Source organism: Galleria mellonella, unplaced genomic scaffold, assembly GCF_026898425.1.
Source record: "Galleria mellonella isolate WM207_F2 unplaced genomic scaffold, CSIRO_AGI_GalMel_v1 utg803, whole genome shotgun sequence".
NCBI classification, from domain to species: Eukaryota; Metazoa; Arthropoda; class Insecta; order Lepidoptera; family Pyralidae; genus Galleria; species Galleria mellonella.
In genome coordinates, this window is record NW_026442160.1 from 564,253 (window position 1) to 579,506 (window position 15,254).

Genomic DNA, 15,254 nt, shown 5'->3' on the forward strand with positions numbered 1-15,254 from the left:
AAAATTACCCATTAAATTATATTTTACCAATGGAACAGAACATGGTTCTCACTGGTACATAAGTTGAAGAAATATGTAAAAAAATCGAACTTCCTGTACTAACATGCGCATGCGACACATCCTATTATCAAGTATTTATGTCATTCATAGGAAAAATATTCAATTTCATTGGAATAATACACCATAAAGAAGATCCTAATGCTTTCGACTTTACCTTCCAGATATTTAATTTAGAAAGTGATTTAAAATCGCTTGCCCCTATGAACAACCGTCTGATCTGAAATTTAATTACATTTGACTTTGTTCCATAGAACAAGTGAAATATCTTCTATATACATATGTATTAGACGTAGGATTAGAAAGCTGTTCATAATTATAATTGCAATTTCGATTAACCTCCATCGATTACCCTAACCACACCTTTAACGACCCATAACCCCGAATCATTCTATATTATCCAATACGTCAATTAAATAGAGCAATTTGTTGTACATAACACATTGTCCCTGTTCACCTTGATGCCGAATTCGTTCTCCAGCATCCACTGACAGCGATGAACATCGGCGGATGTCGACGTGCGGGCGATCACAGGTTAGATACGAGATACAGATTAAATGATAAAAAAAAATGTATTTTACAATATTTTTTCAACTAAAGTTACATTTTTTGTAAATAGTATCTCACTGGAAGAGCATTATTTCATAACCCTTAAATATTTCTCGTATAATAAAGGAATACTTATAAACTTACTTGCTTTTTTAGAATAAATAATAATTTATTTTTCATTATGTATGTTTACAATATTTGTAGTTTATGTACAAAAAGGTAGCCAGCTGTCTTTTTATAGCTGTGGAAAGCAGAAATACGAAAAAAAAAAATGAGATGAACTCATTTTTAACACGACATACATTTTTTTTTCATCTGGTGGGTTATTATAAAAAAAAAAAATTACAGCACTTAGCTTAAAATCTGAACTCTTAACTAGATAAGAGTTGAATGTGTGCATTGTTTGAATTTAAACTATGAAAACGTCAACAAAATGTACTTCAAATTCATATAAACACATTACTCTATGACGGTGCGGGGCGCAAGCTGCGCGCGCGCCTCCTATACAGACGTGTTGTGTACGCGTGTGTGCGTGCGCGCGTGGGAACGAGCGCGGCGGACGCGTGCGCTGATTGTGACATGCGCGTATTGTGCATTATTTAACAAATCGGCATTTTTCCTTACTTACCTTCCCTTTCTCCGAACTGATCCGATCTTTGACCACTTTGCAGTTAGAGACCAGAGTTATATAATGATTTATTTTTATGTAATAGGTATCTCTCAAAGTAACAATTTCAACCATTTGTTTTGTTGTTAACATTTTTCTTTAGCATTATCATCACCTAACTTAGACTCATTAATATTTTTGACATGCAATCTTTTCTATTGTGGGCAGGTGTTCAGAAGACCACCCTGTGATATTTGGAAAACCAATAAAATATGATTAAGAGTTTTAACTACTTAATGAACTTTCATCTTTAATAAAAAAACAGTATTTGAAGACTTTTTTCTTTTGTATATGGTTCTTAGGTAATTTAATTAAAATTTTAATTTAAATATTACTTCTTCTTTCACGAATTAGGTATAGGTATGTATTTTAGGTATTTTGCTATTTTTTTGTAATGAATGATAATGAATTGGTAATCCCGCCTGCGCTATTGGTATACACTGGCGGGACACTAGTGAGAGATGATAGGTGAGAATAAAAAAGCAGGTAGTTAGCCCATCATAACAAATTCCACAAGAATTAATCGCGATGGTTTTCAGGGAAAACCGACCTGTTGATATGTAGGGTATAGTGCTAACAATAAGGCTATTAGACCCCATTACTAACATTCCCTTTCCTTCTTATTTTGCTATGTTGACTATAACAATTCATTATATCTTCCTTAGCTGGGAATTGATTTACCCCATCAAGGAACATGAGTATTATTATCACGGTGGCTAGGTGGCTTGGTATATGATTATATTTTTGATGTACCTCTCTTACACTAGTATATTGTGCATTAGTACCTCTTACGACATCCCAAATATACAAAGAAATTGTGACATATTGTATTTCAACTCTGTTACCACACGGAAATGCTTTTAGCTACAAGTGTATAAAAAATGTGGCTAGCCAACAAACAATTATTACGCGACCTACGTACTTGATATTTGCCACAACCTCTGGCCGTGATGTAGATCCATAACCTTTATGTGTCGACTCACGCGCAGCATGGCATGCGCGAGTTCCGTTTATTACAAGATCTGTTATTGTTTGTCCTCCGGCTATATTCGCCTTGCATGGACCCGTTTTCTCATTTCATGTGTATAAGTATTATATTCATCATTATACGTTAAATTTAGTTATTTATTTCTTTACTTTGTTTATTGGCTTAAATTATGTAGTGATTTTCATGCATCGCATTTTTGCCTGCATAGGATGATAAGTATTTCTTCTACAAAGGAATCAGGTACGTTAATGATGATAAATTTAATAAAAAAGATTATAAAGAAGTAAATCTTATAGATTACAAAAGAACTATTAGGATTGGCAATAGAAAATAAAGGCAAATTAAAAAAAAAAACCTTTTGATTTTATAAAAAATAGAAATCCGCGTAATTTTAATATTTGATTATTTTGAGTTATCTGATTGTAATATATTGTCATCGCAAATAATAATTAGGTATTACATAATTATTTTAAGTGCGAGTAATTTTGTTTTTTCAACACTGATCAAATTTGGCATACGCATACTCAGGATGAAAGAAAACAACATAACATTGTCGTCTCATTCGTGATGATGATATCTTAACATTTTAAACTTTACATTACCTTCAAAACTGTTAAAATTCGTTGTAAATAAAATTTTATAAACGTGCATTGTTCGCTCTAATTTAAGAGATAGAGTAATTTTTATTCTGACAAGTAAAAATGGACCTTGTAAGTAAGTAGCAGTTAAGGGGGATACAACGTTTCTCGAGTTAGATAGATACTTATAAATTGTTACAAACAACAGATACTGCGTCTTCGTCCCTATCGTTAAACACTTACTTTAAAGAGAAACTCATGTAATTTACGAGTATTTATGTATGATCTTCTAAACTTGATTGTACATAATAAACCAGTCTGTAGATTAAATCTTAGCTATTTACATGACATTGGTAATGATAAGTACTAAATCTACAGTTTCAACTATCATTGCTTTGCTGCACCGGTGGGCGCTCGCGTGTTGCCCCTCTCCCGCGCTACTGTAGACCACGCCTCTTGGCAAATTGCGTCCGCGGTCGCGCCTGCGCACCTCTCACTCGTCCAATCGCGAACTTAGCTCTAAATTTAAGCGATTTAGGTTTCACTTTAAATCTAGGCACTCGATAAATGCCTCAGGTTCAACGAAAAGTAACATAATATTTTTTATATCATCAACCTTAATAAGAAAATATCCCAGGCGAATAGCTTTATCAATTTTATCATCTACTTTATGTCTCAGGACATTCTCTTAAATTCACAGTAAATCTCTTGCTTTTCTTATTACCAACGTCAATTACTTTAGTCGTGGGGCCCCTTATCGCTAGTGTCTAAGGAGTAGTATCTAAAAGATTTACCGGTAGTGAGAAGTCCAGCCCGAAGGACTAAGATAGCATCCATAAAGGCATTGTGTTTATCTTTAATTGTTTAGGTCGTGCTAATTACAGCATTGTTAGAGTGTCTGCATCTTGCGCTTTTGTACCAAACATTAATTGTTCCACAATCAATGTTTTAGATCTATTATCTTGCCTATATATTACATTAGACATGTTTTATGAATGTAGACACGTTGAATGTTAAAAATTTATTCGTATTTCATAAATATTGTTCTCATTTTCTTTTTCCCTGGTTTATGGTTACTTCAGATTTCTATGAAATAAAGACGTCGGTGATAAATTTGCATACAAAGCCTGCAAACCAAAACAGAAGCAAAGTGAGGAGAGGTATTTATTGGACAGGAACGTACCGCTTAAGATGCGTCTGCGCACAGATGAACGATGAGCTATGGGTGCTATGGCCGGTGCGTCGGCTACCGGGAGTCATGTTTTATGTTATGACTTGACTTTTATTTCTTTACCAACATTTTGTGGTTTAAGTCTCTCTGTGCATTTTAACTGTAATTAAGTTATGCTTTTGTTTGAATTTACAAGGAGGCTTTAGTTGTCAAGTTTAGTAACTAATTTATAAGAAACTTTATCTGAGTGTTTAAATGAAAGACGACTTTTTTATTTATGATTTCTATTTGCAAAAAAGAAAATAAACTGCTTAGAATTATTTTCGTCAGCTTGCTGAATCAGTAACTAAATAGGAATGACTTTGAAAAGTTATGTATATGTTATGTACTAAATATTTGAATATAAACTTATGTAATATTTAAATATTTAAAAATTCACATAATAAAAAAAAATATGCAGGGCTATGTTTGTCACTCTAAAATTTTTTTATTTAGGGAAAGCCAACATCGGTCTCAGTGTATTGGTATTAGTTAATTTGTTAGAGCGATATGTAATATAATATTAATTGAAATTAGGATAGTAAATTTTAGAGAGAAAAAAAAAGAACAATTTATATAACATCAGTACTCACTTATGTCATCATATCAAACCGTAAAGAAAACAGGAAATAGTCTCTAAGTGCGTATCTTTCTGCAAGTAACAACTTTTTTTAAGACCCTTCCTTTAAGGGTCATATAACTGTGCTATATCCATGCTCGAGCCCGTCCAACTAATGATAGGAACAGAACTGGTTCGGATGTCGCCTAGCTGTTCTGTAATATAACGGCCTAATTATAGATCGTTAACTGTTTTTCTATCTACATTATGAAGATACTTCTTTTTTATTACAACACTTAAGAATCCTTCTTCTTCCTTCTTCTTTAGAATATGTTGAATAGGTTTAGAATAGACTTAGTATTATTGTGAGGTGAATATTAGACCAATTTTTATTTTATTTTTTTCATATTGATGATATTTGTCATACGTAAGTAACTGATAAAACATAAAACATATTCTTTACGTTAAGGGTATAGAAATATGTAACTTATTTTAATCTAGATTATTCTTTCAACACAATTCAACGATAATTCTATGGTGTTACTCGAAATATGATTGTAGGCGAAAGGACTGTATGCTGGTATAGAAACACGGTGTTTTAGAAAGATAATATAATTATATAAAAAATATACAAAGCAAACCAATGGAGCAAAAAGCGAACGAAACAAAACTAAATTGACACAGACTTCAAATAACAAACAAAAAATCTTTTTAATAAAATTAAAAAAGAAACTAAAAAGGTGCGTTGTGCACAATGATACTGTACTCGTATTTATAGTTGCAGGTAGGTACACTTTAATTATTTACATATGTTATTTGATTGTTATTTGTTTTAGGCAACATTATTTAATTAGTGTTTGATTTCTATATATTTAGATATGATAATAAAGTCTTCCAAGTTGTATTCGGAGTAGTATAATATATTATATCTTGTGCAATTTTAAGTTTTTATTAGATTATGTTGCTTATATTTTTCAACCAATCTTTAAAAAAAAGAAGGTTCTCAATTCTGTTATTTGTTTTTTTTTTTATTTTTTTAACTCCTTCAATTTATCCGAAAAGATATATGTATTGTACTTACAGAAATTGTATTAAAATCGGTCCAGTAGTTTAGTTTTTAAATTAAAATAATTGGTTTTACCATAGTTAAATTCATTTTTTTTTTTTTTTTGGGAAATACATTGTTTAATTATTTAGCTAACCAAACGAATATATATTTTTATTACTCGTATTTCTTGGGAATTTTGAATAAGCAAACGAGCTAACAACTAAGTGATGCAGCGTGATGATACGTTTAGCGCAACACGGAGTATGCTCGGCGCTCACGCAGCCCGTCAGCGCGCGTCTCACATCAGATAGCCAGCGACATGCGCGCGCGCACTTCCATGAGCGTTCCACGCTTCGAATGTTTGTCATGTGACGCTGTGCCCGCGTCATGCCTTTAATATATTTCAATCATTTGAATTCTGAGGTATTCTATTCTGCTGGATGTTTGACCGTTAAGAATTGGAATGCTATTATATATATTATATATATATTCACTATTTGAGGCCAACTACATGTACTTAGTTATGTTTAAGATGTTTTTGTAATTTTCAATGTTGTTACCAACATGCAATCTGCCGTGTCGTTCTTTGTTCAAATTGCCACTATTGAATGTTACGACTTTATTTTTTTTTTAGGGTAGACAATGATAATTAAAGATCAATCGAAAGCTAATTCAATGCAAATACATTATGCATGTTAGATGCATTTTCTGCTTTCTTTAAACGTTTGTACTTATTTACTGCATAGATTAGGCCACCCCTTCCTTTCCTGTGGGTGTCGTAAGAGGCGGCCAAGGGAGCTTATAATGGAGGGATAAGTAGCATACACAGTAGGGACACCTTCTTAAAATATTACCAAAAACAAAACTGCGGTTGCCAACCCGCCTGCTAAGCGTGGCAACTATTGGAAAAACCTTCCTTATGGGGGATGCTATGTTCAACAGTAGACAATTAACGGCTGTAACAACAATACAATAACTTTTAAACCAATTTTTTTTACAATGAAAAAATGTCTACTTAGCCTCATTTTAAATATGTATGATTGTATCTTCATAGGCATTTAACGATAGACGATAGAGCTAATACAATTTTTATGTGATACTTGAAATTTTACCTCAAAGTCCACTATTGTATCCCATAACCAGCGAATGTGAACAGTTGCTGGTTGCATGCACTTATTTATTGCAGCTGCAACGACTACGACACGGGATCTGTCGGCATTTATAATTTATCGCCAACACTTGCCTTCCCTTGTTTCAATAGGTTCAGAAAATTGGTTAGACGTATTTTAACATTCTATTTATTTATTTATAGTTTATTGTGTTAAAAAAGTTACACAATTGTTATCAAGGAAAAAATATTGATACAAGGCAAACTTTATATTAAGTTTTTTTTTTTTAATTTTGTAAAATTTTAAACTTATCCTGTTATCAACGTACTTTATAAAAGATTATTTTTATATATAATTTATGAAGTAATTACAGGACAAATTTTCCTACTAGCAAGTTCCATGATTCCAGACACAGTAGTCTTCAATTACGTGCTAATTCAGTTGAATTCTCTTTCTATTTATATTCGTATATAAATACGAAATAAAAATATATTGTGTACAATTTTTATTTCATATATAAATATCATAAAGTTAACTTCAAAAATAATCGCTGGTAACGTAAAATAGAGCGCTGTACGTTCGTTAAAAAAACAGACAATGTAAGTGGATCTTCGATAAACTTAATAGAAATTTATAGTGCTCCCTATAATGAAGATTTAGCTCATAGAGAACCACTGTAAATCCTGGAACAAAGGCCCTGTGCGACGGCGTATAATTTTGTAAGATAATCTGTGCGCGCGCAGGTAGCAAACTCATCTTTTTGCAACGTTGACTTGCTTCGTTACTGCGTATAACAGGTTATAGATAATTAATAACAGAGACGAGCAAGATTTTTCAAACTCACACATTGTTAATGCTTTTATTATATAACCAACCATTCTTGCTCGCAACTTTTTGGATTAAAAGTACTTTATATCTGTGCCTTCACCGTGTCAAATACTATAGGTAAGTATATCAGAAATAATGAAGTTTGATTGCGATATCGGTATAAAGACATTTTATTTTATTTAATCCATATCGTTCGCTTGATGGTAAGCAGTTATCGTAACTTATACCATAGATGACTGTAAATTTGTATAATAATAAATTATAATTTATTTGTATATTATAAATTTAGGAATTTAAAATACTAAGATTAATAAAGTACTATTATAAATATAATAATATTGCAAATTCGTATACTTTATCTTCAATATATACAATAAATTTGCAACTACCCCTACTTGAAATTGCAACGGAGGTCAATGCGTGGGCATAACAGAGAACAGGCTTGTATGCACCCACGCTACTTCACAATATGCAGGTTTGTTTCAAGTTGAATGTCAAAGACACTGGTTTCAAAGCAAATATTTAGTTATTTATATTTGGTGATATACTCTTATAATGTCAAGTGAAAATATTTATAAGATTTGATTGTTGGTTTATAATGAATGAATTAAAAAACTACTTAACTGACTTTATAGATTTTTAGATTCTGAATGCTCACAGCGATCAAATTGACATCAATTTTGGACCCATCAACAGCAGATATAACTTATTGAGGAAAATCTTAGACATAAATTCTTGATCTGCTTATTATTCAGATATTGTTATTGTCATTGTTAACGATTATTAAATGTTATAATAGTACATGTTGTGTTCGCCTGTAAAAGACTTTTACATTAGGCAAAATTATTTTTTGTGTTATTGATTAAGTTGCATGTAAAATGTAAAAGTTGTATGTGAACCTTATTAAATAAATAAATAAATAGATTATTTTATCTACAACATCAACGAGAAACATAGGCTATATATTGTTTTTGATAATTCTACCTACCTGAATAAAATTGGGCTAGATTATTTTTTGTGTTATTGATTAAGTTGCATGTAAAATGTAAAAGTTGTATGTGAACCTTATTAAATAAATAAATAAATAGATTATTTTATCTACAACATCAACGAGAAACATAGGCTATATATTGTTTTTGATAATTCTACCTACCTGAATAAAATTGGGCTAGATCATTTGTAAATTGTAAATGGAATACTTCGTCTTATAAATATTTATTTTCATATCTTCATTCCGTATTTGATATATTTGTTTTGGAAACTTGCGTAAAAAGTGTTGATTTTATTAAATATTAAAATCAAGATTTCCATAAAAGCTACACAAATATATTCATGAAAATATTGATCGTCAATTTTAGTACACTGTGTAAACCAAATAATAATATTAAAAAAGTAATCAATAGCTTTCATTTACATATTGATATTTCTAAAAAAACTAATAAGTTAAATTCGTTGTACGGTTGATGTATAAATTTCAATTCCAAAGCACTACCAAGTAGCGTAAGAGGTTTTTATGGTAAACAAAACTTTAAAATTTGAAGCGTGTTTACTCAAATTACACACAGATGCAATATCCATATCATTTTTCAAATGAACAACTCTAATGCTCCATGAATAAACATGTTTAGATATTGTGTTATTTTCCCACAGACGCCTATAGTGTTTACTATCAAACTTCAATAATAAATGAGATTGAACTTCATTAGCTTTAGTAAATTAACATACACGTGGGTGGCACTCTCAATTAGAATCGGGAATAATATTTAAATCATTTACTATTTATTTACTTATGAGGTCATAAGACTCGGTATTATCATTCTCTCATTGTAAACTAAATTGTTATAGGTCAGATATTTCATTTTGTGACTCAGAGTTAATCAATAATTGCAATCATTATTCCGTCTCAACAGTTTTGAAGGCTGTTGGGTCTTGATTGTCAGTGTGTAGTTGATTAATTACCATTTTGATCTTATTGCGTACTGGTTTTATCCACGATTGTGCCCTTGAAGTATTTAATTGTCTTTGGTTATTTTAATATAAATACACATAGAGGTTTCTTTTGTATAAATTGTAAATAAGCAATACAAATACTTTCGAAAAACCCTAGGTTAACCAATTCACAGACGATAGCGGCTGCGCGAGCGCATGTCACATACTCGTGGTCGCGACGTATCTGCGTTATTTATTGTCGACGTCCGGCGCGGGCGCACGATTGTGCTCACCTACGAGCGCCCTAACTTATTGGGTACCACTAGTACCAGGATGTGATGTACTTATATGATAGTTTATATTCTATTTTATTAGAATTCAATATGCTTCAACTACTTAAAATAATTTATTTGTTACAAATTAAGCTGTACATTTCAGTGTTAATGTTATTATAAATATTTCAACTGTAATAAATATTCTAAGATCTATCCGTCGATACATAACTATAAATCTATAATTTCTTATTTTTTTTTTTAATACAACTTAGAATGGCAAACAAGCTGACGGTCCACCTGATGGAAAGTAGTAACCGTCGCCTATAGACATGAACAGTACCATGGACATAACAGAGTATACTGTTTCACCCATGATAGCCCCCATGCGTTGCCATTCCTGAGGACTCAGATGTTATTCCTCTGTACCCAGTAAATTCACGCCATATCCCACCCTTCAAACCGAAACACAGCCATGCTAACACAGCTGCATGAAACACGAATGGGACAGAGATACCCAAGCAATCGACTTTTGTACAAAGTCTCCCTCTGGTTTCTTATTTATAAAGACATGATCATATTAAAAGTAACGAAATACGTAATTATTTTTTTAAAGGTAATTTTCATTAATTTTATATCAAGGAACTCTACGTACGTTTCACACAAATGGTTTTTACTTATTTCTCTAATACAAACAGTATCATTTACATATTGAATGGTCGTATATGTTCAGATGACCATTTACGATGTTCAAGTGTGCTTTAGAGATTTTGTATTGTTCGTTGAATTATATGCTAAGTCACCAGGAGCTATTGTATGGAGCTGGAGACCGCCAACAAAGTATTGTAAGAAGGATGGAATAACTTTAATAAAGTGAACCAGCTTTAAATGGAATGTGCTTGCTGCACAATTTACCAGACCACCTAGTTACTGGATTTATTTAATGCTTGCATTTACGGGAAATTTATTTTAAATATGTATTAGATTTAATTATTATAGTCTATTTTTTAGCTCGTTACTTCGTACGCTTACGCGTGATTTTAGAAGTAGGAAAAACAATTACAGGGGTCGTTTTTAGATGACGTATCAAAGTAAAATGTAAATCAGATTTTATGTTAGATCTTCAGCAACACAGCTGTGAAACTAGCATCCATTTTGATGCAGTAGTTTTTGCGTGATGCTGGAAAAAATATAAACAGATAAGCAGATAAAATTATGTACTGTATGTGTATTTCTTATGTATTATTATGTATAATTATTTCAGTATGTTACTATAATTACGTAACATATTTTTCACCACATTTGCCCTTCATACGCTTTTTGTTTTTACCTGCTAGCTGGTAGAGAATGCCATATGGCATTAAGCTCGCCATTTGCACAAAGTTTTGTTATTGTGCGATAAAGAATAAATAAATAAATTTTTAAAAATTATTGTTCTGGCATCTATTGGTCTTATTATGTCTTCCATGTACAGCCATCATCTAGTTACAATTTTATTATATTATTAAAATAAGAAGTAAGATTGTAGTCCGATATTAAAATCAAATTGCGATACAGCTATACGTTGACGTACAAGAGAGAGATTGGATCGTAAAGTTATGCAGAAAATTGACAAATGTATGTTTTCATCTAATTTTCCTTTAATGGTAGACATTTTAGTTGTTTCTTTACCAGTAGTTTCTGCTATATATATAATCTAATGTGATGTTTCCCAACATGGGGACCACGCCCCACAGAGGGGCAATTTGATAGTTAAGGGGGGATTAAAAATGGACTCGAAGCGATTTGAACCCACTCTGGGCCATTCGAATGCAATATTGCGAGTAGATATCGGTGCCAAATTTAATAAAAAAAGTAAATAAAAAAAATGCTGTAAATATTTATTGGACATAATTTCGTTTGACTTTACCAAAATATCAACTGGGCGATTAGAGTCGTCAAGTAAACTTTGTCGGGAAAAATTATGTATGGGGGCAAAAAAATGTAAGAAATGTTCAAGTGGGGCATGGCGCAAAAAAGATTGGGAAACACTAATCTAATCTAATGTATATTTCTCTTTGTTTCAGTTGCACATCCCGTTACGCCGGTGAATTTTGTCAGCACCTCAACCCTTGTCACAGTGAATCGAGTCCGCGATGTCAGAACGGTGGATCCTGCAGGGTGCGACCCGGTGCCGGCGGTGGTCCTCCATCGTTCGCCTGCGACTGTCCATTGGGGTTTAGTGCGTCACTGTGCGAGATAAGTGTACCTGCTGCTTGTGACTCTGCACCATGCCTCAACGGAGCTACCTGTCGGCTAACGTCGCTTGATACGTACGAGTGTGACTGCCTTCCCGGTTATACAGGTTCGTAATACTGTTTCTATGCATCCCTTATTATCTAGCTAAATTAGATTTTTTATGCAACTTAAAATAGCAAACAAGCTAACGGCCCACCTGATGGAAAGTGATAACTGTCGCCTATAGACATAAGCAGTACCAGAGACATATTAGAGGCGTTCTTGAAGCCGCGTAAAATTTATAAAATGTTACGCCCAATAACGGTTCAAATAATCAAGGAAATCCAAGTATAATGACATCGTTAGCATTACAAATTACTACGCACAATAGTCGCTGCAGTGTTCGCTTAGTTTACAGTCATTGCATTTCATTCATTAGGTGAAGTAGCACTGCAAAGAGTGTTTAATTATAATTAATTACTTCATATTGTATTAACAACCTTCAAACGGAGATCGATTTATTAAATATTACATCATTGTTTTAGAGGTGGTCCGAAGTAAAACGAGCAGACACTTTACAACTTTTATACTTTAACAATACAATAATCCAATATTTTGTCTATTACAAAATGGCGCGAAACAATTAAATACAAACATCGATAATAATAATCACTGGTATTTCGATTGTCATCGAACTAATGACAGCTGTCAAAGTTGTCATTTATTTTATGACATATTAAAACATGAACGTTTCGGCTTTGACTTCTCGTTCTACAAACATATTGTTTCAGGACACTAAGCGATCCTTAAATTTTTCGATCCGCGAGTTTTTTATGCAACTTAGAATAACAAACAAGCTGACGCGGTCCATTTGATGGAAAGTGGTAACTGTCGCATATAGACATGAGCAGTACCATAGACATAACAGAGTACATATACTGTTTCGCACATGTGTTGCCAGTCCTGAGGAGTAAGGTGTTATGTCTCGGTACCTTGTAAATTCACTGTCATATTCCCACCCTTCAAACTAAAACACAGCCTTACAAACATAACTGCTTCACGTTATAATCACGAATGGGACAAAGGTACTGAAGCAAACGACATTTGTAGTAAGTCTCCTTCTGGTGATAAGTTCAACACACTTGATAGGCAATCAGAGTTGTTATTCTGTTATATTAGTTAGATATTTACCTGTTTACATCATCAGACAGACTGTCTGACAGCAACTTATAAATATTCCGATTGAAATACCACTGAGCAATATGCAATGCAACAGGTGTCTTTAAACAAAAGGAATGAGCAATGTTCATTGAGAAGTATTGATAATGTTAACATTTATCGTATTTTCCATATTTGTAATAAATAATAATAAGAATAGTTCCAATGGCCAGTGTTCGTCCATTAATGCTCCTAATTTAATTAACTAAAAGTAAATCAATTAAAAAATGTATATTTTAGTAACATGTATAAGTAACATATAATGTTCCATATGTCATTTATTATCTATGTTTCTATATTTTTTTAATGGGTACTAATGAAATGGTAACCCCGTCTGCGCTATCGGTATACTCTAGCGGGGCACCAGTGATACATGATATATGTATGAGGATGAAGCAGGTCAGTTAGCCTATCGTGACTAATTCAACAAGAACTATTTATGATGGTTTCCAGTGGGAACCACGTGGAGGTTAACCTTATAGGATATATTGCTAGCCAGGAAATTGTCAACTTCCATTGCTAACAATCCCTGTCCCCCTGTTTCTATATACTGGCAACATTGTAACATCAGCAATAATCATCTGTTACTGTACAAAACCAACATGTCGACTTGTTATATTATAATAAAATAAATGGTTTTCTCTTCACATCGGACTTATTTCATAAACTGTTCCATATATAAACGATTAAACAGATAATACCTCAGTTCTAAGGAATGTCAACGCATGAAGGGTATCATGGCCGACACAGTATACTCTGTTATGTTATGTTTCCATCAGGTGGGTCATCAGCTTATTTGTCATTCTAAGTTGCATAAAAAAGTGTATCTTAACAATAATGCATAAAAAGATTAAATGTACCAATTTATTGTTTTTTAAAGATTTAACGGATTCAGGTAATATTTGATTTGTAGAGATATAAATTGCTAAAATATTTCCCGCTTTATTTTTGGTAATACTATACTCATTTTGTTATTAAAAATCTATTATTATTATTATTCCAGTGAATTTGATTACGAAGTAGTCAGAGATTCAAGTACCAACCGTTTTTATCCATATATATGTTACCACACGTTGTTAAAATGTGCCTGTTTTTAATAAATTTTAAATTCTTTTTTAAATTTATTACATAACATATAAGAAAGATTGTACCTACCTAGTTTAAGGTAAAATGTAAAAACAATAATATATAAAACAGGTTTGCGGATCTTAATAATAAAAATGTTTTCTCAATTATCTCTTCTTACCTATTACGAGGATGTGACCAAAACGGTAGCACGTGAGAATATTTCAATTACTATAAAATGTCACTTATTAACTTAACGATAGAATCTAAATTACATAAAATTAACGTCTAAATAAAGCCAACAGATAGCGAAATCTAAGAAGTAATGCGTCATGCGAAACTAGTTCATAAATCAATTAATTAAAGCATGTCACAGATAAGTATAAAAATTAAAGAAATATATTTTGGAAAGTCGCCTATCGTCTTTTAGTACTTCCTTTCGATTTCCGTCTTCATACGAATGCTAAATTTAAAAGCTTTTAATTCCTAAGTACTAAAGTTCAAAATTACATTATTGGTTGTATTATTTTGCAGTTAAAAATCAACGATTTGTAGACCAAGATTATTATAATTTTGGCGACTAGTTACGAGTAATTTTATAAATTGTTTAATTAAGATTTAGCTTTCAATTTTCATGTTCCGGTGTTAAATTAATTAACGCAATTGAGCTGAAATTGGCAAGCAATTAGAAAGGAAGACTAAAAGTATGAAAGATGAGTATCTAATGATATATTTGGAATAACTGCAAAATAAATTATACATGATATTAAATCACACTGTCCATAGAAGTTTGAGTATTATCTACCTATCTATTTTATATTTATGTGAAGTTCCTTGCAAGGTAGACAGAGAAAATCAATTGTCAAAGACGTCTATCCTAAAATTTGCATTTTAATTGAGGAAAATAGTTTGTTTGGATTAGTTTCATAGATATTATTAAGTACTTTAGTATTCAAGCTG

The 15,254-nt window shown here is 32.1% G+C and overlaps 1 protein-coding gene across 2 annotated transcripts in view; it reads left to right on the plus strand.

The window, feature by feature from the left end:
- LOC113522777 (neurogenic locus Notch protein) overlaps positions 1-15,254 on the plus strand; it is a 177,339-nt gene that overhangs the window by 88,441 nt on the left and 73,644 nt on the right. For both annotated transcript variants that reach the window (XM_052901833.1, XM_052901834.1), the window contains exon 3: positions 11,861-12,138. In XM_052901833.1, the coding sequence (XP_052757793.1) occupies positions 11,861-12,138 (278 nt within the window). The remainder of the gene's footprint in view (positions 1-11,860; positions 12,139-15,254) is intronic.